The following is a 24,795-nucleotide window of genomic DNA, read 5'->3' as shown; positions in this document are numbered from 1 at the left end:
TGTAGACCACGTACATGCCTTCATGACAATAATGTTTCGTGACGTCAGTGGCATTTTTAAAAAACATAATGCGCCATGTCATAAGGCCACGAGTGTGCTGGAGTGGTTCGGGAGAGACAGTGGCAATTTCCAATTCATGTGCTGGTCCCCCAACTCGCCAGATCTAAACCCAATTGAACACATTTGGGGTGTAATTGAACAAACATGGTGTCAGAGCTCGTCGCCCCCCACCCACAATTCATGCATATTTGTGACTTGCATGTGCAGATGTGATGTCAGCTCCTTCCAGTGACCTTACAGGACATCATTGTTTCCAAGTCTCAATGCATGACCACTGTTATCTGTGTCAAAGGTGGACATACTGGCTGTTAAGTAGGTGGTTATAATCAACTGGCTCATTAGTACACATGAGCATGCGCACACACACATACAGCAGGGATTCATTGTTAGCAAAACTCTTGAAAAGTGCTTAGCCATTTTCCTCAAATTTTTATCTGGATACTTCCCGCTAACACCAACCTATCAGAACTCCGGAAATGGGAACTTGCCCTTCAATATATCCTCTCTTCCTGTTACCCACCAGGCCTCAACCTCCGCTAATTTCAAGTTGCCGCCGCTCATACCTCACCTGTCATTCAACAACATCTTTGCCTCTGTACTTCCTCCCCGACTGACATCTCTGCCCAAACTCTTTGCCTTTACATATGTCTGCTTGTGTCTGTATATGTGCGGATGGATGTGTGTGTGTGTGTGTGTGTGTGTGTGTGTGTGTGTGTGTGTGTGTGTGTGTGTGTGTGTGTGTGTGTGTGCGAGTGTATACCTGTCCCTTTTTCCCCCTAAGGTAAGTCTTTCCACTCCCGGAATTGGAATGACTCCTTACCCTCTCCCTTAAATCCCACATCCTTTCGTCTTTGCCTCTCCTTCCCTCTTTCCTGATGAAGCAACCGTGGGTTGCGAAAGCTTGAATTTTGTGTGTTTGTTAGTGTCTCTATCAACATACCAACTCTTTCGTTTGGTAAGTTACATCATCTTAATTTTTTAGATATATTTTTCCCACGTGGAATGTTTCCCTTTATTACAAAAAGGTACGGCCAAACTTTCAAGAAACATTCCTCACACACATAGAAAGAAAATATGTTATGTGGACATGTGTCCGGAAACGCTTACTTTCCATGTTAGAGCTCATTTTATTACTTCTCTTCAAATCACATTAATCATGGAATGGAAACACACAGCAACAGAACGTACCAGCGTGACTTCAAACACTTTGTTACAGGAAATGTTCAAAATGTCCTCCGTTAGCGAGGATACATGCATCCACCCTCCGTCGCACTGATGCAGCCCTGGAGAATGGCGTATTGTATCACAGCCGTCCACAATAAGAGCACGAAGAGTCTCTACATTTGGTACCGGGGTTGCGTAGACAAGAGCTTTCAAATGCCCCATAAATGAAAGTCAAGAGGGTTGAGGTCAGGAGAGTGTGGAGGCCATGGAATTAGTCTGCCTCTACCAATCCATCGGTCACCAAATCTGTTGTTGAGTAGCGTACGAACACTTCGACTGAAATGTGCAGGAGCTCCATCATGTATGAACCACATGTTGTGTCGTACTTGTAAAGGCACATGTTCTAGCAACACAGGTAGAGTATCCCGTATGAAATCATGATAACGTGCTCCATTGAGCATAGGTGGAAGAACATGGGGCCCAATCAAGACATCACCAACAATGCCTGCCCAGACGTTCACAGAAAATCTGTGTTGATGACGTGATTGCACAATTGCGTGCGGATTCTCGTCAGCCCACACATGTTGATTGTGAAAATTTACAGTTTGATCACGTTGGAATGAAGCCTCATCCGCAAAGAGAACATTTGCACTGAAATGAGGATTGACACATTGTTGGATGAACCATTCGCAGAAGTGTACCCGTGGAGGCCAATCAGCTGCTGATAGTGCCTGCACACGCTGTACATGGTACGGAAACAACTGGTTCTCTCATAGCACTCTCCATACAGTGACGTGATCAAAGTCACCTTGTACAGCAGCAACTTCTCTGGCGCTGACATTAGGGTTATCGTCAACTGCACGAAGAATTGCCTCGTCCATTGCAGGTGTCCTCGTCGTTCTAGGTCTTCCCCAGTCGCGAGTCATAGGCTGGAATGTTCCGTGCTCCCTAAGACGCCGATTAATTGCTTCAAACATCTTCCTGTCGGGACACCTTCGTTCTGGAAATCTGTCTCGATACAAACGTACCGCGTCACGGCTATTGCCCCGTGCTAATCCATACATCAAATGGGCATCTGCCAACTCCGCATTTGTAAACATTGCACTGACAGCAAAACCACGTTCGTGATGAACACTAACCTGTTGATGCTACATACTGATGTGCTTGATGCTAGTACTGTAGAGCAATGAGTCGCATGTCGACACAAGCACCGAAGTCAACATTACCTTCCTTCTATTGGGCCAACTGGTGGTGAATCGAGGAAGTACAGTACATACTGATGAAACTAAAATGTGCTCTAACATGGAAATTAAACGTTACCGGACACATGCCCACATAACATCTTTTCTTTATTTGTGTGTGAGGAATGTTTCCTGAAATTTTGGCTGTACCTTTTTGTAACACCCTGTATATATAACAAGGGAAACATTACATGTGGGAAAAATATATATAAAAAACAAAGATGCTGTGACTTACCAAACGAGAAAGTGCTGGTAGATAGACACAATAAAAAACACACACATACAAATTTCAAGCTTTCGCAACCCAAGGTTGCTTCATCAGGAAAGAGGGAAGGAGAGGGAAAGACGAAAGGATGTGGGTTTTAAGGGAGAGGGTAAGGGGTAATTCCAATCTCGGGAGCAGAAAGACTTACCTTAGGGGGAAAAAAGGACAGTTATACACAGGTGTCTGTATATGTGCGGATGGATATGTGTGTGTGTGGGAGTGTATACCTGTCCTTTTTTCCCCCAAGGTAAATCTTTCCGCTCCCGGGATTGGAATGACTCCTTACCCTCTCCCTTAAAACCCACATCCTTGCGTCTTTCCCTCTCCTTCCCTCTTTCCTGATGAAGCAACCTTGGGTTGCGAAAACTTGAAATTTGTGTGTGTGTATTTGTGTGTTTTTATTGTGTCTATTTACCAGCGCTTTCTTGTTTGGTAAGTCACAGCATCTTTGTTTTATAGGTTTTTGTTAAAACCAACTATGAGAGAGAAAATGTTCTGTTCTTCTGTGAAAATATATTGTTTCGTTAACATTTTCACCGTTAGTTTTAACTATGATAGCTGGGTGTTGGAACCATTAAATAATTTTTTTCTCTCAAATATAGTCTACCCCTTTATACATAAATTTTATATAATAATTTTGTACACAACACTGTGCTGTTTTATTTTCTTCCATGCTTTTTGTTTTAACAGAAACTAGGAAAGTAGTTTTATGGCGTATTGGCATACAGTTAGAATACTACTATGAAATCTGAATGGTCCAAAATGTTGTAATCCCACCTGTTCACATGTAAAAACTATGCAAAGTATTGTCATTGAAGCTAATATCCTCACAGATCCACCAGCTGGAGATGTCTCTCTCTCTCTCTCATGTCCAGTATATCAATGATACTATCCATTTTCCCATTCGTTTTAAGTGACTTTATCTTCCAATCAAGTCTTAGTTTGAAATACCAATAAACAAGCGTCAAGGTCAGAGAGAGTGTGGAAGAGGAGATTTTTTTTTGGCGGGGGGGGGGGGGGGGGGGGGATTACTTAGAGAGTGTAAATGATGAGATGGACAGAGAGAAAGGGAGGATTTGGGGGGGGGGGGGGGTATATCGACAGCGAGAAGGGGCAGGAGGACGTGGTGATGGAAAAAGACAAGAGGGAGAGGACAGGGATAGAGAGAGGGGATAGTAAGAGATTAGGCCTATATCCAGTTTGCATACATATTTAGTTTTGGTTAAGATGTAATATGTATATGTTACTTATATCAATTACAACTCACTTTTACGACTTTGGTGATAGTTGATTTATCATTTGTCTAAAATTAATAACAACATTCTAGAGATGGACAGGTTATTGTGTGTTGGCATTCAAAGTAAAAACTCGTCGAGTAATTTTCTTCATTCAACTTTTTAGTGAAAAGACATTAGAATGTCACCATAACTTGCTGGGGGAAGCAGCTAAGCAGCTGTGACTTTTATATCTAAGGAATACTGTGTGTTTGTGTGTTTGTGTGTGTGTGTGTGTGAGAGAGAGAGAGAGAGAGAGAGAGAGAGAGAGAGAGAGAGAGAGAGCGATCTTGCTTCATCTGTGTTAGATTTACTCCAGCACACAGTAGTTATATACATTCGTGTTTAATGTATTTCATTAGCTAAAAGGTTACATTTTTAATTTCTGGTTATCACAATACTCCAAAATCAGTTTGAAATGCTCATACTGGCTGTTTTCTTTTCATGCAGTAACCAGCACATTAGTTGACCGCCAAGTGAATGAAGTCGTATATTTCTCAAGAGGTAAGATTTACGCATTCCTTATGTACACTAAGTGAAGTGAGAATCAAGATTTAGTTTTCCATATTTTTCCACAGCACCAAATAAGTAATTTGTGTAATACATCCATCACAATTAGATTTATAAAAAAGATTCTGAACTGTAATCTGTCACAAAATACACGTCAAACAAAACAGATTTAGTGTACAAGAATATTCGCTGTTACTGTTGTGGAGTCAAGTTAAGTGCTGCAGCTGTTAATTGCAGATCTCACCATTGATCTTGTAAGGCAGGCTTGAAACATCATCTGATCACTTCTACATTGTTAAAATTATATAAATGAAAACAAGAATGATTTTCAGCTAAGTGACCATGATCAATTCCTGACACTGGTTTGCAACAATTTCATTTTTCCAAAGAGTATGGATGCAACTGTACATGCTAGTCACTTGTGTAGAAGTTTCGTGATCTCTGCATAAGTACTGCATCCACTTTAATATGAATGTTTTTATTGGTAGTACTCAGTCATCAGTCACAGTATTTTATTTTCCTGCTTAAGTAGAATGTTTTTCAGAGTGAAGGACTAATTAGTTACTTTTTGGGCTTTACATCTGCTTCAGTTAATCACTTAGCACTAAATGAATTGAATGACAGTGCTGCAAGTCTTATTAAAAATTGTGAGATGAAATAAAAATAAATATATTATTACTATTACTTCTCGTACTACTAATACTATTACTGCTATTGTTTTTTATTATATTAATTTGACTACAAAATGTTTGTTTTCTGCATTGTTGAAAACTTCCATATTTTCACTTACACTTTCAATAATGTTACAAATTTGTGACTGTACTATATTATTTGAATGGCTAATTTTAACTTGAAGATTCATTTTAATAATAAAGTAACGGTTATATTGTTGTCATTTACATAACAGATGAAATAAAATAAAATTATTCAGAGTAGTGGCAGTGAAAAATTATTTTTGCCTTCTTACATATGCTACACAGGATTTAAGATGCTTATTAGTGGACTCCATGTAGGAGTATCAACAATGTAGGAAAAGATAGAGTGCTAGTTACTCTAAAGAAGGCACTTTTAGTTGCACACAGGAACAATTGAGACACATACACAAAGCTTTCTGCCACATCCTTCATCAGCAGAAGAGAAGCACACACTATTCACACACACAAGCGAGCACACCTCATGCACACATGACCACCAACTCTGTCAGCTCAGACCAAAATGACATTCTGCCCTGAGCTGCTGAAGTTGGCAGTCATGTGTGCGTAAGGTGTGCTTGCTTGTGTGTATAAATGATGTGTGTTTCTCTTCTGCTGATGAAGGCTGTGGCTGAAAGCTTTGTGTAAGTATCTTAATTGTTCTTGTCTGCAGCTTAACATCTCTTCTTTATGGTAACTATCAATCTGTCTTTTCCTACATTATTGTTATTATTAGTGTACTGTATTATTTTACTGAAATTATGCATCACAGTTTTGTTACTTCTGTTGATAAATATATACTTTATATGTTTGAGTATCTTAAGAAGCATGTTTGTTTTTTCCAGCCCATTCAGAAAACATCTCATTAAAATTAGCTACTACAGAAACAACAAAATAAAACACCTCCTTGCTAACAGTTGCAACAAAGTTGACAGATAAGACTTTCAGCAAAGTCTTTCTAACTCTTATTAAAGTTATATTCAGTATCAGCCAATTGTTGTTTTACACAAAACGTCTTCTGGAAATTGCCAATCTGATTTTACATATCCTCTTTACTTTTGCCATTAACAACTTACAAATAAATCTAGATATAACAATGGGCACCATCTAGAAGAAACCTTCCAAACCACCCAGACTCCCAAACAGCTCACCTGCTTCAAATTCATTGATGAGATATTCATTATGTGGATCAAGGGTGAAGATGCTCTATCCACATTCCTCCAGAACCTCAACATCTTCTCCCTGATTCACTTCACCTGGTCCACCTCGGCCCAGTAAGCCACCTCTTGATATTGACCTCCACCTCAGGGATGGCCACATCAAACCTACCAACCATCAACAATACCTTGATTTTGACAGCTGCCACTCATTCCACACGAAGAAGTCCCTTCCATACAGCCAGCCACCCATGGCTGTCGCATTTGTAGTGGTGAGCAGTCCCTCTCAAAATATTCCAAGGGTCTCATTGAGACATGCACAGACAAAAATTACCCTCCAAACTTTATCCAGAAACAGATCTCCCATGCCTTGACTCACCAGTCACCTACCATCTTCCACATACCCACTGCCTGGCCACAAAGCAGCTTTCAGTAATAGCAGCTGAATGACATTCTCTCCCAGGGATCTGACTACCTCTCATTGTGCCCTGAAATTAGAAATGTCCTCCCCACTATCCTTTCCACCCCTTCCACAGTGGTATTCTGCCTCCAATGCAACCTTAACAATATCGTTATCTGTCCCTACTCCATCCATTCTCACAACCCCTTGCCTCATGGCTCGAATCCCCATAAGACCTACATGCAAGACCTGTCCCATATGCAAGACCTGTCCCATACATCCTCCCATGACCATCTATTCCAATTGTGTCATAGGCATTACCTATCCCATCAAAGGCAGGGTCATCCCTGAAAGCATGCCTGCACGCTGAAGATTCCACCCAACTTGACATGCTTCACTGTAATGCCTGCTTAACAGCCTGTGCCAACTGGATTCCTCCCCCCCCCCCCCAAATACCAGATATTCAGAGTTGCATAGTTGGAACCTGTCCCTACAAGATATCCTGCATTCATGTAACCCACTGGCCTCAATCTTCACTTAACGTATTTACTCGAATCTAAGCCGCACTTTTTTTCCGGTTTTTGTAATCCAAAAGACCGCCTGCGGCTTAGAATCGTGTGCAAAGCAAACAGAAGTTCTCAAAAATGTTGGTAGGTGCCGCCACAACTAACTTCTGCCGTCGAATATATGTAGCGCTACACAGGCATACTTTGTAAGCACAAAGATAAATACTCGCGCCAAAACCTCTGCGTCAGTTAATAAATTTTAACAAAAAAAAGGTGGAAGACGAGATTTTTTTCTCCGCCCTGAGTTTCGACCACTGCATTTTCATACATTATCCAACGAAGTAAATACAAATTCCATATTGTTCATCTTCGAATGTAGCAGAATTTCAATGTACTACGAAAATCCGACTGGCAAGACTGTTTGGGATGTTTGTCAATATGGCCAACTCTACGTTCTGAATTTTTTCCTACCTGTGAGAAGAGATGGTTGCTAATAGGAACCTGATGAAATGTGAATCACATGCAGTATTCTCTTCACCATAAGAATAATACGAATATAAACATTTTGCCATGTATTCTTTCGTGTTTGCTGCTATCTCATTTAAATCCTGTCTTCCTAATAAACTACGAAACTAGAGTGAGACAACAGCAAACGCGGAAGAATATACGTATCGTGTCATGCTTATATTCGTATTATTCTTATGCCTAATAGTGATACAGTCAGAAATGAAGCACGGCAACTGACTAGATTTTTAAATCTAAGATGACTAATTTCTGTGCACAATTTGATGTACTAAAGAAGCGGCCACAAAGATTTTCAAACGCAGAAAAATTTTCGCCTAACTCTTGTTCAGAACATGTTCTAACTTACGCAGTCTACTATTTTTTGTTCTTGTTGATCATTATCAAAGAAAGCAGCACTGTAAGTAACAACAAATATCAGTCTCTTGCCATTGTTTCGCTAATGAGACGATTCCTCACTTCTTCTTCTTCTTAATTGTAAGCGCGGTAGCGCACACAAAAGCAAGCCATGCCACGAGCGGCGACAGGCCGTAAACGCGCACTATCAGAATGCGACAAACAATGCATGACACAGTACAGTAATGCATTTTCAGCTTGGAGTGACGTAAACACCTACAACAAAGAAAACGACAATTATCAGATCAAAGCAATATAAGCAATCGATTCAAACCAGACGAAGCGCGTGAAAAAGGAAGGGTACCGGTATAAATACGGACGGAGCGCCTGACGCATAGCAATGGCTACCTGGTAAAGCTTAACTGCTAAGCTTACGACTCGAACCAAACTACTGTGGTGGTATCGTCATTCATTCAACCTAAATTGTGTTTCATATTACAATGGACCAACTTTGTTTCGATTTGGAGGTGCGGCCTAAAACTTTCCTCTCCCCTTGAATTTCGAGTCTCAAATTTCAGGTGCGGCTGAGATTCGGGAATCTTTTTTTTCCTTTATTTCGAGTCTCATTTTAAGGTGCGGCTTAGATTCGAGTGCGGCTTAGATTCGAGTAAATACGGTAGTCCCTGACCTCCACCTATCTGTCCATTCCCTGCTCCCACTGCAGAACTTCAGGTGCATTCTATCCTGCCAACACACCTGCATAGTTTTCACCTTATCCACTTCTCTCTCTGCCCCCTCCTCCCGTCCCCTCAGCTCAGTCTCCCAGTGCTGGACCTAGGAACCCAATCCTGTCCCCACCACGTCCCCTCAAGTCTCCAGGCAGCATTAACGTTTCTTTCCCCCTCAACCCCACCACACCTCCACCCCTAACTTTGCTATCCCTCCCTATCTCCATCCCACACCTCTTCCATATCCCCACTATCCATCCCAGCTAGATTTCTGCTCACATCAGACACAGTTGAGCCTTAGTGCGCTGAGAAGACAGTGGCCATGTGTGTGTGTGTGTGTGTGTGTGTGTGTGTGTGTGCGAGTTTGTGACTTCAAGAGACGCTGAAATATTTCTAATACCCTTTTCATTGTGCCTGTCTGTGACTCAGCATCTTTATGTATTATTGTTATTCCATCCTGGACTTCTGTTGTCTGATTTTACTTCTGGCATTTTCAGTTATTTTGGTTCCCAAATAGCAAAACTTTTCTATTGATTTAGTGCCCACTTGCTTATATTGTTCTCTCGCCATCATTGTATTTAATTTGACTGCATTCCATTACCCCTGTTTTACTCTTCTTGATGTTCATCTTATAACCACTTCTCAAGATGCTATTCATTCCGGAGTGATCCTCCCTGAGATCAGCCACTACCAACCATTCCATTCTTCTGCAGATAATTTGTAACTAGTTTCATTTTAAGAAAACTTTTTGTCTCAACAGAAAAAGGACCGAAAGAAAGTTTGCTAGGGATTGTAGCTAATGGCTGTTCATAATTGGAAACTTAAAGTTTTGAATGCTGACTGTAGCTAGGTTTTTTTTTCCTACTCCTTTTGAGCAGTAGGATTACTTAGTTTCCAGTATTACTGTGTTCACTGTAGTCAAATGTTTGAGGTACAATGATATCATCATCTTTCAGATCCTCCAGGATTACAGGGAAAATAAATACTTTTATCAGTTCACTTTGGAAAACATGTAAAATGAACTAATTCTCCCCAACTATACCATGTGCACAAGATTACCTTTCATGCTTTTGGTAACAGTTTCAGCTGACTGCTAAGATACTGTCCGTTGTTCCTTTTTATGTTCTTAATTTCAATAATACTACTGTGTTTCATCATAGGGTACAAGTTTCTATAAAATACTTGTCTTCTTGTATGAGATACACATTAGTACTTTTCATATCTGCATATCGTAATAAAAAATTTTATGCATTAAAATAGAGATAAGTCATTCCCATAAAATTAAACTACTGCAGGTCAACCACAGAACAATTTTTTTCACTGAATCTCAGGCACTCATTACAGAATACTCAGCAATATTAGCTAACAAGTTAAATGAGAAAGATATTAAAAAATCTGAGATATAAGGAAACTGCCATCACAGTGTAGGTTCTACAAGATATTTTAGTTTGTAACAGAAATGCTGCATATCTGTTTTCTGTACTGTGGAAGTACTGTAAGAATTTTAGTTCAGAGCTTAGTTATGCTGTCCATTTCTTTCTTTATATTCATTCATAAGCTTAGTTTAAGTGCTCTCTGTGTAATGAGTGTCATTCTAATTGGCCTACATGTTAAACTGACTGTGGAAGTGTGCAACAGACACAAATCGCAGATGAAAGAAAAATATAAAAATTCCATCTCTACAAGTAGCTACTGAAGGAAACCCCTATTTCAAAAGCTACCATTGGTAGTAACCTTTTTCTCGTATGATGTGACTTACCGAATGAAAGTGCTGGCAGGTTGATAGACACACAAACATACACACAAAATTCAAGCTTTCGTAACCAACAGTTGCTTCATCAGGAAAGAGGGAAGGAGAGGGAAGACGAAAGGATGTGGGATTTAAGGGAGAGGGTAAGGAGTCATTCCAATCCCGGGAGTGGAAAGACTTACCTTAGGGGGAAAAAAGGACAGGTATACACTCGCACACACACACATATCCATCCGCACATACACAGTCACAAGCAGACATTTGTAAACGCAAAGAGTTTGGGCAGAGATGTCAGTCGAGGCAGAAGTACAGAGGCAAAGATGTTGTTGAAAGACAGGTGAGGTATGAGCAGCGGCAACTTGAAATTAGCGGAGGTTGAGGCCTGGCGGATAACGAGAAGAGAGGATATACTGAAGGGCAAGTTCCCATCTCCGGAGTTCTGGCAGGTTGGTGTTAGTGGGAAGTATCCAGATAACCTGGACAGTGTAACACTGTGCCAAGATGTGCTGGCCATGCACCAAGGCATGTTTAGCCACAGGGTGATCCTCATTACCAACAAACACTCTCTGCCTGTGTCCATTCATGCGAATGGACAGTTTGTTGCTTGTCATTCCCACATAGAAAGCTTCACAGTGTAGGCAGGTCAGTTGGTAAATCACGTGGGTGCTTTCACACGTGGCTCTGCCTTTTATAGTGTACACCTTCCGGGTTACAGGACTGGAGTAGGTGGTGGTGGGAGGGTGCATGGGACAGGTTTTACACCGGGGGCGGTCACAAGGGTAGGAGCCAGAGGGTAGGGTAGGTGGTTTGGGGATTTCATAGGAATGAACTAAGAGGTTACAAAGGTTAGGTGGATGGTGGAAAGACACTCTTGGTGGAGTGGGTCATGAAGGATGGATCTCATTTCAGGGCAGGATTTGAGGAAGTCGTAACCCTGCTGGAGAGCCACATCTAGAGTCTGATCCAGTCCCGGAAAGTATCCTGTCACAAGTGGGGCACTTTTGTAGTTCTTCTGTGGGAGGTTCTGGGTTTGAGGAGATGAGGAAGTGGCTCTGGTTATTTGCTTCTGTACCAGGTCGGGCGGGTAGTTGCGGAATGCAAAAGCTGTTTTCAGGTTGTTGGTGTAATGGTTCAGGGATTCCGGACTGTAGCAGATTCGTTTGCCACGAAGACCTAGGCTGTAGGGAAGGGACCGTTTGATGTGGACTGGGTGGCAGCTGTCATAATGGAGGTACTGTTGCTTGTTGGTGGGTTTGATGTGGACGGACATGTGAAGCTGGCCATTGGACAGGTGGAGGTCAACGTCAAGGAAAGTGGCATGGGATTTGGAGTAGGACCAGGTGAATCTGATGGAACCAAAGGAGTTGAGGTTGGAGAGGAAATTCAGGAGTTCTTCTTCACTGTGAGTCCAGATCATGAAAATGTCATCAATAAATCTGTACCAAACTTTGGGTTGGCAGGCCTAGGTAACCAAGAAGGCTTCCTCTAAGCAACCCATGAATCGGTTGGCGTACGAGGGGGCCATCCTGGTACCCATGGCTGTTCCCTCTAATTGTTGGTATGTCTGGCCTTCGAAAGTGAAGAAGTTGTGGGTCAGGTAATGAGGAAAGAATCCTTACCCAGTCTGTTACCCCCGGAAACCGTCCTTGTAACCATTGATGCCACTTCCTTATACACAAATATTCCGCACATCCAGGGCCTCGCTGCGATGGAGCACTTCCTTTCACGCCGATCACCTGCCACCCTACCTATAACCTCTTTCCTCATTACCTTGACCCACAACTTCTTCACTTTCGAAGGCCAGACATACCAACAATTAGAGGGAACAGCCATGGGTACCAGGATGGCCCCCTCGTACGCCAACCTATTCATGGGTCGCTTAGAGGAAGCCTTCTTGGTTACCCAGGCCAGCCAACCCAAAGTTTGGTACAGATTTATTGATGACATTTTCATGATCAGGACTCACAGCGAAGAATAACTGCAGAATTTCCTCTCCAACCTCAACTCCTTTAGTTCCATCAGATTCACCTGGTCCTACTCCAAATCCCATGCCACTTTTCTTGACATTGACCTCCACCTGTCCAATGGCCAGCTTCACACGTCCATCCATATCAAACCCACCAACAAGCAACAGTACCTCCATTATGACAACTGCCACCCATTCCACATCAAACGGTCCCTTCCCTACAGCGTAGGTCTTTGTGGCAAATGAATCTGCTACAGTCCGGAATCCCTGAACCATTACACCAACAACCTGTAAACAGCTTTTGCATCCCGCAACTACCCTCCCGACCTGGTTCAGAAGCAAATAACCAGAGCCACTTCCTCATCTCCTCAAACCCAGAACCTCCCACAGAAGAACCCCAAATGTACCCCACTTGTGACAGGATACTTTCCGGGACTGGATCAGACTCCGAATGTGGCTCTCCAGCAGGGATACGACTTTCTCAAATCCTGCCTAAAAATGAGATCCATCCTTCATGAAATCCTCCCCACTCCACAAAGAGTGTCTTTCCGCCATCCACCTAACCTTCGTAACCTCTTAGTTTATCCCTATGAAATCCCCAAACCACCTTCCCTACCCTCTGGCTCCTACCCTTGTAACCGTCCCCGGTGTAAAACCTGTCCCATGCACCCTCCCACCACCACCTACTCCAGTCCTGTAACCCGGAAGGTGTACACAATCAAAGGCAGAGCCACGTGTGAAAGCACCCACGTGATTTACCAACTGACCTGCCTACACTGTGAAGCTTTCTATGTGGGAATGACCAGCAACAAACTGTCCATTCGCATGAATGGACACAAGCAGACAGTGTTTGTTGGTAATGAGGATCACCCTGTGGCTAAACATGCCTTGGTGCACGGCCAGCACGTCTTGGCACAGTGTTACACCAACCTGTCAGAACTCCAGAGATGGGAACTTGCCCTTCAGTATATCCTCTCTTCTCGTTATTCGCCAGGCCTCAACCTCCGCTAATTTCAAGTTGCCGCCGTTCATACCTCACCTGTCTTTCAACAACATCTTTGCCTCTGTACTTCCGCCTCGACTGACATCTCTGCCCAAATTCTTTGCATTTACAAATGTCTGCTTGTGTCTGTGTATGTGCGGATGGATATGTGTGTGTGTGTGCGAGTGTATACCTGTCCTTTTTTTCCCCCTAAGGTAAGTCTTTCCGCTCCCGGGATTGGAATGACTCCTTACCCTCTCCCTTAAAACCCACATCCTTTCGTCTTTCCCTCTGCTTCCCTCTTTCCTGATGAAGCAACCGTTGGTTGTGAAAGCTTGAATTTTGTGTGTATGTTTGTGTTTGTTTGTGCGTCTATCAACCTGCCAGCACTTTCGTTGGATAAGTCACGTCATCTATGTTTTAGATATATTTTTCCTACGTGGAATGTTTCCCTCTATTATATCCATGTCGTTAATTTGAACCTAACAATTACGTTTGTTATTGTCACTGTTGCATTTCGAAATCTTTGCTGTCGTCTTATTTTCTCTCTCTGTTTTTGCCACTAGTTTTACTTTGTATTCACCTTCTCCTTTTTACCGTAATCTACTATACAATTTTATCCCGCCTATATATACTCAATAATACGTAACCCACTTCCAAACCATAACCAAAAAAATTTTTTTTTCCGCTTTCAACACTGCAGCTGCTATAAAATCCACCGTTTCTAGTTCACAAACAGTTCCTTTCACCTATTAAACAACCATTTCGGCTAGTTCTAATAACTTTCGCTTGTTTTCCATTTCCATTTTTCCCACATCACTGATCATTTTTAGCCGCTTCCCACAGGTTTTAACATCATTATTTCTTCGCTAGACAATTGTTAGCCTCATTTTCATAATCTGCCACCACAAAACCACTCCTTTTAATACATTTACACACAGTTTTTTCGAAATTTTCCCAAATTTCTCCACCGTTTAACGTGGTTTGGCGGCAACACAACCACTTAACCTTTGTGCACATCGTTGTCTACCAACCCAAGTTCACCACAGGATCAACATAGCCCAGCTTTAACCAACACTTTTTCGCCTTTTTCACACCAGATCTCCAGTTGCTTTCTAGTTCACCTTTATCTCTCACCATATATTTCTATTTTCATTTCCATTTCAGCCTCATGTTACACTTTCCACCTTCTAATACCATGTCACCCTCGCAACACCCCCACAACGACTCCATTAAGTTTTATTTACATTCCCTCTGCAAACATGCCTTCGCCCTAGCCAGGTTACGCTCCCATATTTTATTTTCTCAGGCTTGTCTGACATTTGGCATTACCCCCGGAGGCCTCACACTTAAAGTTCCCATCTCTGGCTGCAACCCTTCTTTCCATCAGTCCCTATACCAATTCCAAACTGAACAATCCATTGCCCTCACCCACGTAATCCTTCACCAACACATCAACTCAGCCAATAAACACACCCGTCAACTCCTATCCTTAATAAAAGTCCTCAGTCTTTCCTCTCCCACATCCACACTGGCTGTTCACAGCATCCTCCTACAGGCCAACCGCAAATTAGAACAGCATGCCACCCTCCACCTCAAAAAAACTATCCAATCTCCTGGTTTCCCACCTCCGGAAAGGCAACTCACTCACCCTTCACAACCTTTCCAACAAACCTCAACCTCCTCTCATTGCATGCAAACCCAGTCTCTCCCATCTACTCAATCTCCCACTTCCAGCTCCACTCCCTCCAAAACCTCAAAATTCCAATCAACACAATCTGGAACCACAACACCCTAATTCAGTAGTTAACCTTTCCTCCAAACCTCTCTCCAATCCGAAACCTGTGTCCTATCCAAAGGCCTCACCTTCAGCCCCACTCCCAGATTCAACCAAACAGCCCTTGTCAAAGATTTATTGTCCTACACTCGTACTCTCTGCTGGAAATATCAATTTGCCACGAAGAAAAATGATCCTAATCCTACTCCTAATGATCCAAATCACCAAGACACTATCCAAATTGAACCCTGCCTGGAACAGTTCCGTCCTCCATCACAGCGAGACCCACCTCCTCTTCGTCAAAATCACCCTCTCCAAACCTTCCAGGAATTTCTCACTTCCAGCCTTGCCTCTCAATCCTTCTTAAAAAACCTTAATCCTACTCCCAACGTCACCACTGCTGAAGCCCAGGCTATCCGTGATCTGAAGGCTGACTGATCCATCGTCATTCTTCCGGCGGACAAGGGTTCCACGACCGTGGTACTTGATCATTGGGAGTATGTGGCTGAGGGACTAAGTCAGCCTTCAGACAACACCACATACAAAGTTTGCCAAGGTAATCCCATTCCTGATGTCCAGGCGGAGCTTCAAGGAATCCTCAGAACCTTAGGCCCCCTACAAAACCTTTCACCTGACTCCATCAACCTCCTGACCCCACCGATACCCCGCACCCCTACCTTCTACCCTCTTCCTAAAATTCACAAACCCAATCATCCCGGCCGCCCCATTGTAGCTGGTTACCAAGCCCCCACAGAACGTATCTCTGCCTACGTAGATCAACACCTTCAACCCATTACATGCAGTCTCCCATCCTTCATCAAAGACACCAACCACATTCTCGAACGCCTGGAATCCTTACCCAATCTGTTACCCCTGGAAACCATCCTTGTAACCATAGATGCCACTTCCTTATACACAAATATTCTGCACATCAGGGCCTGATGGAGCACTTGCTTTCACGCCGATCACCTGCCACCCTACCTAAAACCTCTTTCCTCATTACCTCAGCCAGCTTTATCCTGGCCCACAACTTCTTCACTTTGGAAGGCCAGACATACCAACAATTAAAGGGAACAGCCATGGGTACCAGGATGGCCCCCTCGTACGCCAACCTATTCATGGGTCGCTTAGAGGAAGCCTTCTTGGTTACCCAGGCCTGCCAACCCAAAGTTTGGTACAGATTTATTGATGACATTTTCATGATCTGGACTCACAGTGAAGAAGAACTCCAGAATTTCCTCTCCAACCTCAACTCCTTTGGTTCCATCAGATTCACCTGGTCCTACTCCAAATCCCATGCCACTTTCCTTGACGTTGACCTCCATCTGTCCAATGGCCACCTTCACACATCCATCCACATCAAACCCACCAACAAGCATCAGTACCTCCATTATGACAGCTGCCACCCATTCCACATCAAACGGTCCCTTCCCTACAGCCTATGTCTCCGTGGCAAAAGAGTCAACTTCAGTCCAGAATCCCTGAACCATTACACCAACAATCTGAAAACAGCTTTCGCATCCTGCAACTACCCTCCCGACCTGGTACAGAAGCAAATAACCAGAGCCACTTCCTCATCCCCTCAAGCCCAGAACCTCCCACAGAAGAACCACAAAAGTGCCCCACTTGTGACAGGATACTTTCTGGGACTGGATCAGACTCTGAATGTGGCTCTCCAGCAGGGATATGACTTTCTCAAATCCTGCCCTAAAAATGAGATCCATCCTTCATGAAATCCTCCCCACTCCACAAAGAGTGTCTTTCCGCCATCCACCTAACCTTCGTAACCTCTTAGTTTATCCCTATGAAATCCCCAAACCACCTTCCCTACCCTCTGGCTTCTACCCTTGTAACCGTTCCCGGTGTAAAACCTGTCCCATGCACCCTCCCACCACAACCAACTCCAGTCCTGTAACCCGGAAGGTGTACACAATCAAAGGCAGAGCCACGTGTGAAAGCACCCACGTGATTTACCAACTGACCTGCCTACACTGTGAAGCTTTCTATGTGGGAATGACCAGCAACAAACTGTCCATTCGCATGAATGGACACAGGCAGACAGTGTTTGTTGGTAATGAGGATCACCCGGTGGCTAAACATGCCTTGGTGCACGGCCGGCACATCTTGGCACAGTGTTACACCGTCCGGGTTATCTGGATACTTCCCACTAACACCAACCTGTCAGAGCTCTGGAGATGAGAACTTGCCCTTCAGTATATCCTCTCTTCTCGTTATCCGCCAGGCCTCAACCTCCGCTAATTTCAAGTTGCCGCCGCTCATACCTCACCTGTCTTTCAACAACAGCTTTGCCTCTGTACTTCTGCCTCGACTGACATCTCTACCCAAACTCTTTGCCTTTACAAATGTCTGCTTGTGTCTGTGTATGTGCGGATGGATATGTGTGTGTGTGCGCGAGTGTATACATGTCCTTTTTTTCCCCCTAAGGTAAGTCTTTCCGCTCCCGGGATTGGAATGACTCCTTAACCTCTCTCTTAAAACCCACATCCTTTCGTCTTTCCCTGTGCTTCCCTCTTTCCTGATGAAGCAACCGTTGGTTGCGAAAGCTTGAATTTTGTGTGTATGTTTGTGTTTATTTGTGTGTCTATTGAGCTGCCAGCACTTTCGTTTGGTAAGTCACATCATCTTTGTTTTTAGATATATTTTTCCCACGTGGAATGTTTCCCTCTATTATATACATATATATATATATTCACACACACACACACACACACACACACACACACACACACACACACACCTAAGAACAAAGATGATGTGACTTACCAAATGAAAGTGCTGGCAGGTCGACAGACACACAAACGAACACAAACATACACACAAAATTCAAGCTTTCGCAACAAACTGTTGCCTCATCAGGAAAGAGGGAAGGAGAGGGAAAGACGAAAGGATGTGGGTTTTAAGGGAGAGGGTAAGGAGTCATTCCAATCCCGGGAGCGGAAAGACTTACCTTAGGGGGAAAAAAAGGACGGGTATACACTCGCGCACACACACACACATATCCATCCACACATATACAGACACAAGCAGACATATTTAAAGACAAAGAGTTTGGGCAGAGATGTCAGTCGAGGCAGAAGTGCAGAGGCAAAGATGTTGCTGAATGACAGGTGAGGTATGAGTGGCAGCAACTTGAAATTAGCGGAGATTCAGGCCTGGTGGATAACAGGAAGAGAGGATATATTGAAGAGCAAGTTCCCATCTCCGGAGTTCGGATGGTTGGTGTTAGTGGGAAGTATCCAGATAACCCGGACGGTGTAACACTGCGCCAAGATGTGCTGGCCGTGCACCAAGGCATGTTTAGCCACAGGGTGATCCTCATTACCAACAAACACTGTCTGCCTGTGTCCATTCATGCGAATGGACAGTTTGTTGCTGGTCATTCCCACATAGAATGCATCACAATGTAGGCAGGTCAGTTGGTAGATCACGTGGGTGCTATCACACGTGGCTCTGCCTTTGATTGTGTACACCTTCCGGGTTACAGGACTGGAGTAGGTGGTATATAGTGTGTGTGTGTGTGTGTGTGTGTGTGTGTGTGAGAGAGAGAGAGAGAGAGAGAGAGAGAGAGAGAGGGAGGAGTGGGTGGGGGGGGGGAGGCTTTCTTTCCCCTTTTTATACAATTTTAATTTACTCTTGAAGATTCTTTTCAGTATAAAATGTTGAGTAATGTGGGCATCTTTTGTGAAATTTAATTAATTGAGGATGCAATTTTGAAACAGTTGTTTTGACATATTGCACAAACTCTATTTGTGCTGTGACAACTGTTGTTAACTTAGAATGGCTTCCAGTGATTTTGGTCACAGTCAGCATTTTTGTGCACTATAGAGAATTAACTCTTTTTTTGTGAAATGGGTACTAGTAGGTGAACTACTTCCATTAAATTTTTTTTGTATGCACTCATTTCAAAAGAACTGACATTACTGAGTAGTGCCTTTTGGAGGGGGGAACCTTGTTAAAACAATTTGAAACAGACACTGCATTGTCAAAAATCCCAGCAGTTGTCATTAACTGATTTGCTTCTGACGTACTGCTTGTGCCTTTTGACTGCTTAAACCACTGAGGATAGAAACTTGAAATTTGGAGACAGTGTGGATCTTATACGGTAGGCATCGTTTAAGACGGGATTTTTCTAACTTCCAATCCTAATGGGGTGAAATAGGGGATGAAGTTTTTTTTTGAAAAATGCCACTATTAAGGCAGTTTTGAAGCTACACCAACAAGAATTGGTATATGGTTTCTCATTCAGAAATAAAGAAATGTGTGTTTCAGCATTTTTAGAAATTTAGTGTTTTGGAAACTTAACACCAAGGGATGAGAGTTTTCAAGAAAATATTTTGTTATGAAACAGTTTTATGAAAAGGATAGTTGCTACTCACCATATAGTGGAGATGCTGAGTCACAGATAGGCACAACAAAAGGACTGTCAGAAAATGAGCTTTTGGACAACAAGGCCTTCATTAGAGATAGAACATACACACATACATACAAGGTGCATTCAAGTTCTAAGGCCTCCGATTTTTTTTCTAATTAACTACTCACCCGAAATCGATGAAACTGGCTTTACTTCTCGACGTAATCACCCTGCAGATGTACACATTTTTCACAACGCTGACGCCATGATTCCATGGCAGCGGCGAAGGCTTCTTTAGGAGTCTGTTTTGACCACTGGACAATCGCTGAGGCAATAGCAGCACGGCTGGTGAATGTGCGGCCACGATGAGTGTCTTTCATTGTTGGAAAAAGCCAAAAGTCACTAGGAGCCAGCTCAGGTGAGTAGGGAGCATGAGGAAAACTGTTGCGTAACGTTAGCTCGATGTGCGGGTGCGTTGTCTTGGTGAAACAGCACACGCGTAGCCCTTCTTGGACGTTTTTGTTGCAGTGCAGGAAGGAATGTTCTTCAAAACATTTTCGTAGGATGCACCTGTTACCATAGTTCCCTTTGGAACGTAATGGGTAAGGATTACGCCCTCGCTGTCCCAGAACATGGACACCATCATTTTTTCAGCACTGGCGGTTACCCGAAATTTTTTTGGTGGCGGTGAATCTGTGTGCTTCCATTGAGCTGACTGGCGCTTTGTTTCTGGATTGAAAAATGGCATCCACGTCTCATCCATTGTCACAACCGACGAAAAGAAGTCCCATTCATGCTGTCGTTGCGCGTCAACATTGCTTGGCAACATGCCACACGGGCAGACATGTGGTCGTCCGTCAGCAATCGTGACACCCACCTGGATGACACTTTTCGCATTTTCAGGTCGTCGTGCAGGATTGTGTGCACAGAAATGCCAACTCTGGAGGCGATCTGTTCAACAGTCATTCGGCGATCCCTCAAAACAATTCTCTCCACTTTCTCGATCATGTCGTCAGACCGGCTTGTGCGAGCCCGAGGTTGTTTCGGTTTGTTGTCACACGATGTTCTGCCTTCATTAAACTGTCGCACCCACGAACGCACTTTCGACACATCCATAACTCCATCACCACATGTCTCCTTCAACTTCGATGAATTTCAATTGGTTTCACACCACGCAAATTCAGAAAACGAATGACTGCACACTGTTGAAGTAAGGAAAACGTCGCCATTTTAACTATTTAAAACAGTTCTCATTCTCGCCACTGGCGGTAAAATTCCATCTGCCGTACGGTGCTGCCATCTCTGGGACGTATTGACAATGAACGCGGCCTCATTTTAAAACAGTGCGCATGTTTCTATCTCTTTCCAGTCCGGAGAAAAAAAATCGGAGGCCTTAGAACTTGAATGCACCTCGTATATTCACACAAATACAACTCACACACACGACTGCAGTCTCTGGCTGCTGAGGCTCATTATGAAAGCACTTTTAAAGCTAAATCTGTGAAAATTTAAATTTTACTTCTCAATTAGAAATAAAAAAAATTGTTTCACAGTTTTTTGAAAATTCAGTCCCTGTGGGGCTGAAATAGGGGGGTGAAACATTTTATGATAATATTTCAGTGCAAAAGCATTTTTAAAGCTAAATCTCTGAAAATTGGTGTTTGCCTTCTTGGTTAGAGAAGAAAAAATACATGTTTCACTGTGTTTGGAAATTCAACCCCTAAGGGGGTGATACAGGGTCGGACTGATTCACTGATTCATTATCGCCCAGCCCAAACCACTAAGCATAGGAACATGAAGTTTGGAGAGGGTTTGGATCTTATACTGTAGGCGTCCTTTATGAAGGAATTGTCGAAAATTCAACTCCTAAGGGGTGAAATAGAGGATGGAATGCTTTTTGAAAGTATCCTAATCAGGTGAAATAGGAGATGGAGGGCTTTTTTTTCTTTTACAAAAACTGGTATCTGGTTTCTCTGTCAGAAAATAAAAAATGCAGGGTTCTGCATTTTTGGAAATTCAGCCACTAAGGAGGTAAAATAGCAAGTGAAAGCTTTTTTAAATAAATAATTATTTAAGTACTTCTAAAGGATTTGTAAGGCTACATCTATAACAATTGGAATTTGACTTCTCAGTTAGAAATTTAAAAAACATGTGTTTCAGTGCTTTTGGAAATTCAGCCCCAACAGAACTGAAATAGGGAATCAAATTTCGAAGAAAATATTTTGTTACATTAAAAAAAAATTTAACGCTAAATTTATGCAACTTGCTATTTCTCTTCTTGGTTAGGTATAAAAAAAAAATATTTGCTAGGGGTGAAAGTTGCTGTGGAAATATTGCACAAGAACACAAAAGGCATGATTAACAGAAAGTTTGAACTCCAGCTACCAGAATTGCTTTTGGTCAGAAGTACATTTGGAAAACACCATGCTTATATGACCTTCATTAGCATGAAAAGCTTAGAAGGTGTTGCAGTTTGTGAACAACGTAAAAATTGGATTAAATAAAAACAAAAAAAGCTGTGCAGGCCATACAGTCTATGAGCAAAGAAGCACACACTAAGCTTTCTCTTCTCAGTATATAATACAAAGGCGTATGCTCTGAAAGTTTACCCAGTATTTTTTTTTCTTTTTTGTGTAATTTTATTTATTTATTTAAATTTTACAATATGAATTATGATTGACTGCTACTCACTGCATAGAGGTGGTGCGGAAAAAAAAAAACACACACACACACACACGACCATAACGTCTTCAGGTAGTCTTTTATTCTTGTTTGGAATATGTTTCCTCAGTAGTTCACCTACATCTTTGCTGAGACTTTACACTGCTAGTACTACTTGAATATGATTATTTCATAACATACTTTCATTTGATTGAACTAAAATTTTATTCACTACTGTTAAAATGTAAAACAAAACTATATCTTCAACTTATGGGTCATTTATTGACTGCTGTGGCGAAAACCTTTTTTTCCGTAACTAGTCTTTTTAATCATTACCTACAAAATAAATAACACAAATGACTTTAAAAAATTAAAAAGCTAATGAAAGCTCTATTTCTGTTGCAGAATCATGTGTGATGCAAGTGCTGTTTCGATTAGTTCCGACTAATTGCACCTCACTATCATTTCGCACTTTTCTTTGTTCAAATCTGGTGGAATGGTTGGCTGGACTTATTTTCCAACAGAAGCATGAAACGGTGTGGATGAGAGCTACTGGGCCTGCTAGAGAATGTAGCTGTAAGGCTAAACTTATTCACACTCTGGTTACAGTCCTGTATGAAAGTTTTAATGACCTGCAGGATCTCCACTCTCAAGGTATAAGAGATAGTGTTTACTGAGATTTAAAAATAGTTACTGTTCTTGGAAATAATGTGCAGTATCATAAAGTTAAGTCTTTTTTTTTTTTTTAATGTCTGTTGCCAGTTTGATGTTTAAGTAAAAGTTACAAAATACATTCATGTTAAACTGTGAGTTTTTACTAATGGATTCAGTGAGGTGGTGCTCAGAAGGAAGGCAAGGAGATACAGGTTACACTGGATCTTTAATACTGATACCACAGCTTCATGACTGCTCTACTCTTTTCATTATTTATTTTTCTGTAATATTTGCTCATTTCATTTATTTACCTCTTCTCTTTGGGCTGACAATTTCTTGCTGCTTGTTCTTGTTGTCATTTCAGAGGGCTGATCATTGTGCCATATCAAAATATTAATAAACCAGTGCACTCAAAGATTATTTTAAAGGCTTTTTCTCCCTGCGTGACTTAGGATAAGTTTGCTCAAGATGTTCCAAACTTCGTAGACATATGGGAAAAATAATGAAAGTGAAAACCACATTATATTGGGGATTGATGTGGGAATTCTGGAACACCTTGTACTTTCAGCCAGTGATAGGTACTTATTATAAGATTTGGATGGACATGTCAGTGGGAAGCCAGTGACCTGTAAAAACTGTTGAAAATGATGTGTATTAGTGTAAAATCTAGTATTCTGGACTGGAAACTCCAGGTCGGAATATCCACAATATAAGGGAAAGATCCCCCTCCCCCCATGAACGTGTAGAGGCTTGCGTGCCTCAACGATGCAGACAGCTGTACTGTAGGTGTAACCACAACAGAGGGGTATCTGTTGAGAGGCCAGACAAATGTGTGGTTCCTGAAGAGGGGCAACAGCCTTTTCAGTAGTTGAAGGGGCAACGGTCCAGATGATTGACTGATCTGGCTTTGTAACATTAACCGAAACGGCCTTGCTGTGCTGGAACTGCGAATGGCTGAAAGCAAGGGGAAACTACAGCCATAATTTTTCCCGGGGGCATCCAGTTTTACTGTATGGTTAAATGATGATGTGATGGTGTCCTCTTAAGTCAAATATTCCAGAAGTAAAATAATCCCCTGTTTGGATCTCCAGGCAGGGACTACTCAGGTGGACGTCGTTATCAGAAGTAAGGAAACTGGCATTCTACGGATTGGAGTGTGGAATGTCAGTTCCCTTAATTGGGCAGGCAGGTTAGAAAATTTAAAAAGGGAAATGGGTAGGTTAAAGTTAGATATAGTGGGAATTAGTGAAGTTCGGTGGTAGGAGGAACAAGACTTCTGGTCAGGTGAATGCAGGGTTATAAATAAAAAAATCAGATAGGGGTAATACAGGAGTAGGTTTAATTATGAATAAAAAATAGGAGTGTGGATAAGCTATTATGAACAGCATAGTGAAAGCAAGCCAAGATAGACATGAAGCCTGTGCCTGCCACAGTAGTACAAGTTTATACACCAACTAGCTCCGGAGATGATGAAGAGATTGAAGAAATGTGTGATGCAATAAAAGAAATTATTCGGATAGTTAAGGGAGATGAAAATTTAATAGTCATGGGAGACTGGAATTCGGTAGTAGGGAAAGGAAGAGAAGGAAAAGTAGTAGGTGAATTTGGACTGGGGGTAAGGAATGAAAGAGGAAGCCACCTGGTAGAATTTTACACAGAGCATAACTTAATCACAGCTAACACTTGGTTTAAGAATCATGAAAGACGATTTTATACGTGGAACAGGCCAGAAGACACTGGAAGATTTCGGATAGATTATATAATAGTAAGACAGAGAT

The 24,795-nt window shown here is 42.3% G+C and overlaps 1 protein-coding gene across 1 annotated transcript in view; it reads left to right on the top strand.

Annotated features, from left to right (window-relative positions):
- The window catches only part of LOC126190982 (uncharacterized), a 142,083-nt gene that overhangs the window by 103,458 nt on the left and 13,830 nt on the right, over window positions 1-24,795 (top strand). The window contains exons 15-16 of the mRNA XM_049931657.1: window positions 4,455-4,508; window positions 22,769-23,017. Of these exons, the coding sequence (XP_049787614.1) occupies window positions 4,455-4,508; window positions 22,769-23,017 (303 nt within the window). The remainder of the gene's footprint in view (window positions 1-4,454; window positions 4,509-22,768; window positions 23,018-24,795) is intronic.

This window comes from Schistocerca cancellata, chromosome 6 (genome assembly GCF_023864275.1).
Source record: "Schistocerca cancellata isolate TAMUIC-IGC-003103 chromosome 6, iqSchCanc2.1, whole genome shotgun sequence".
NCBI classification, from domain to species: domain Eukaryota; kingdom Metazoa; phylum Arthropoda; class Insecta; order Orthoptera; family Acrididae; genus Schistocerca; species Schistocerca cancellata.
The sequence above is the reverse complement of the archived record's forward strand: the minus strand, read 5'-3'. Positions and strand labels throughout refer to the sequence as shown.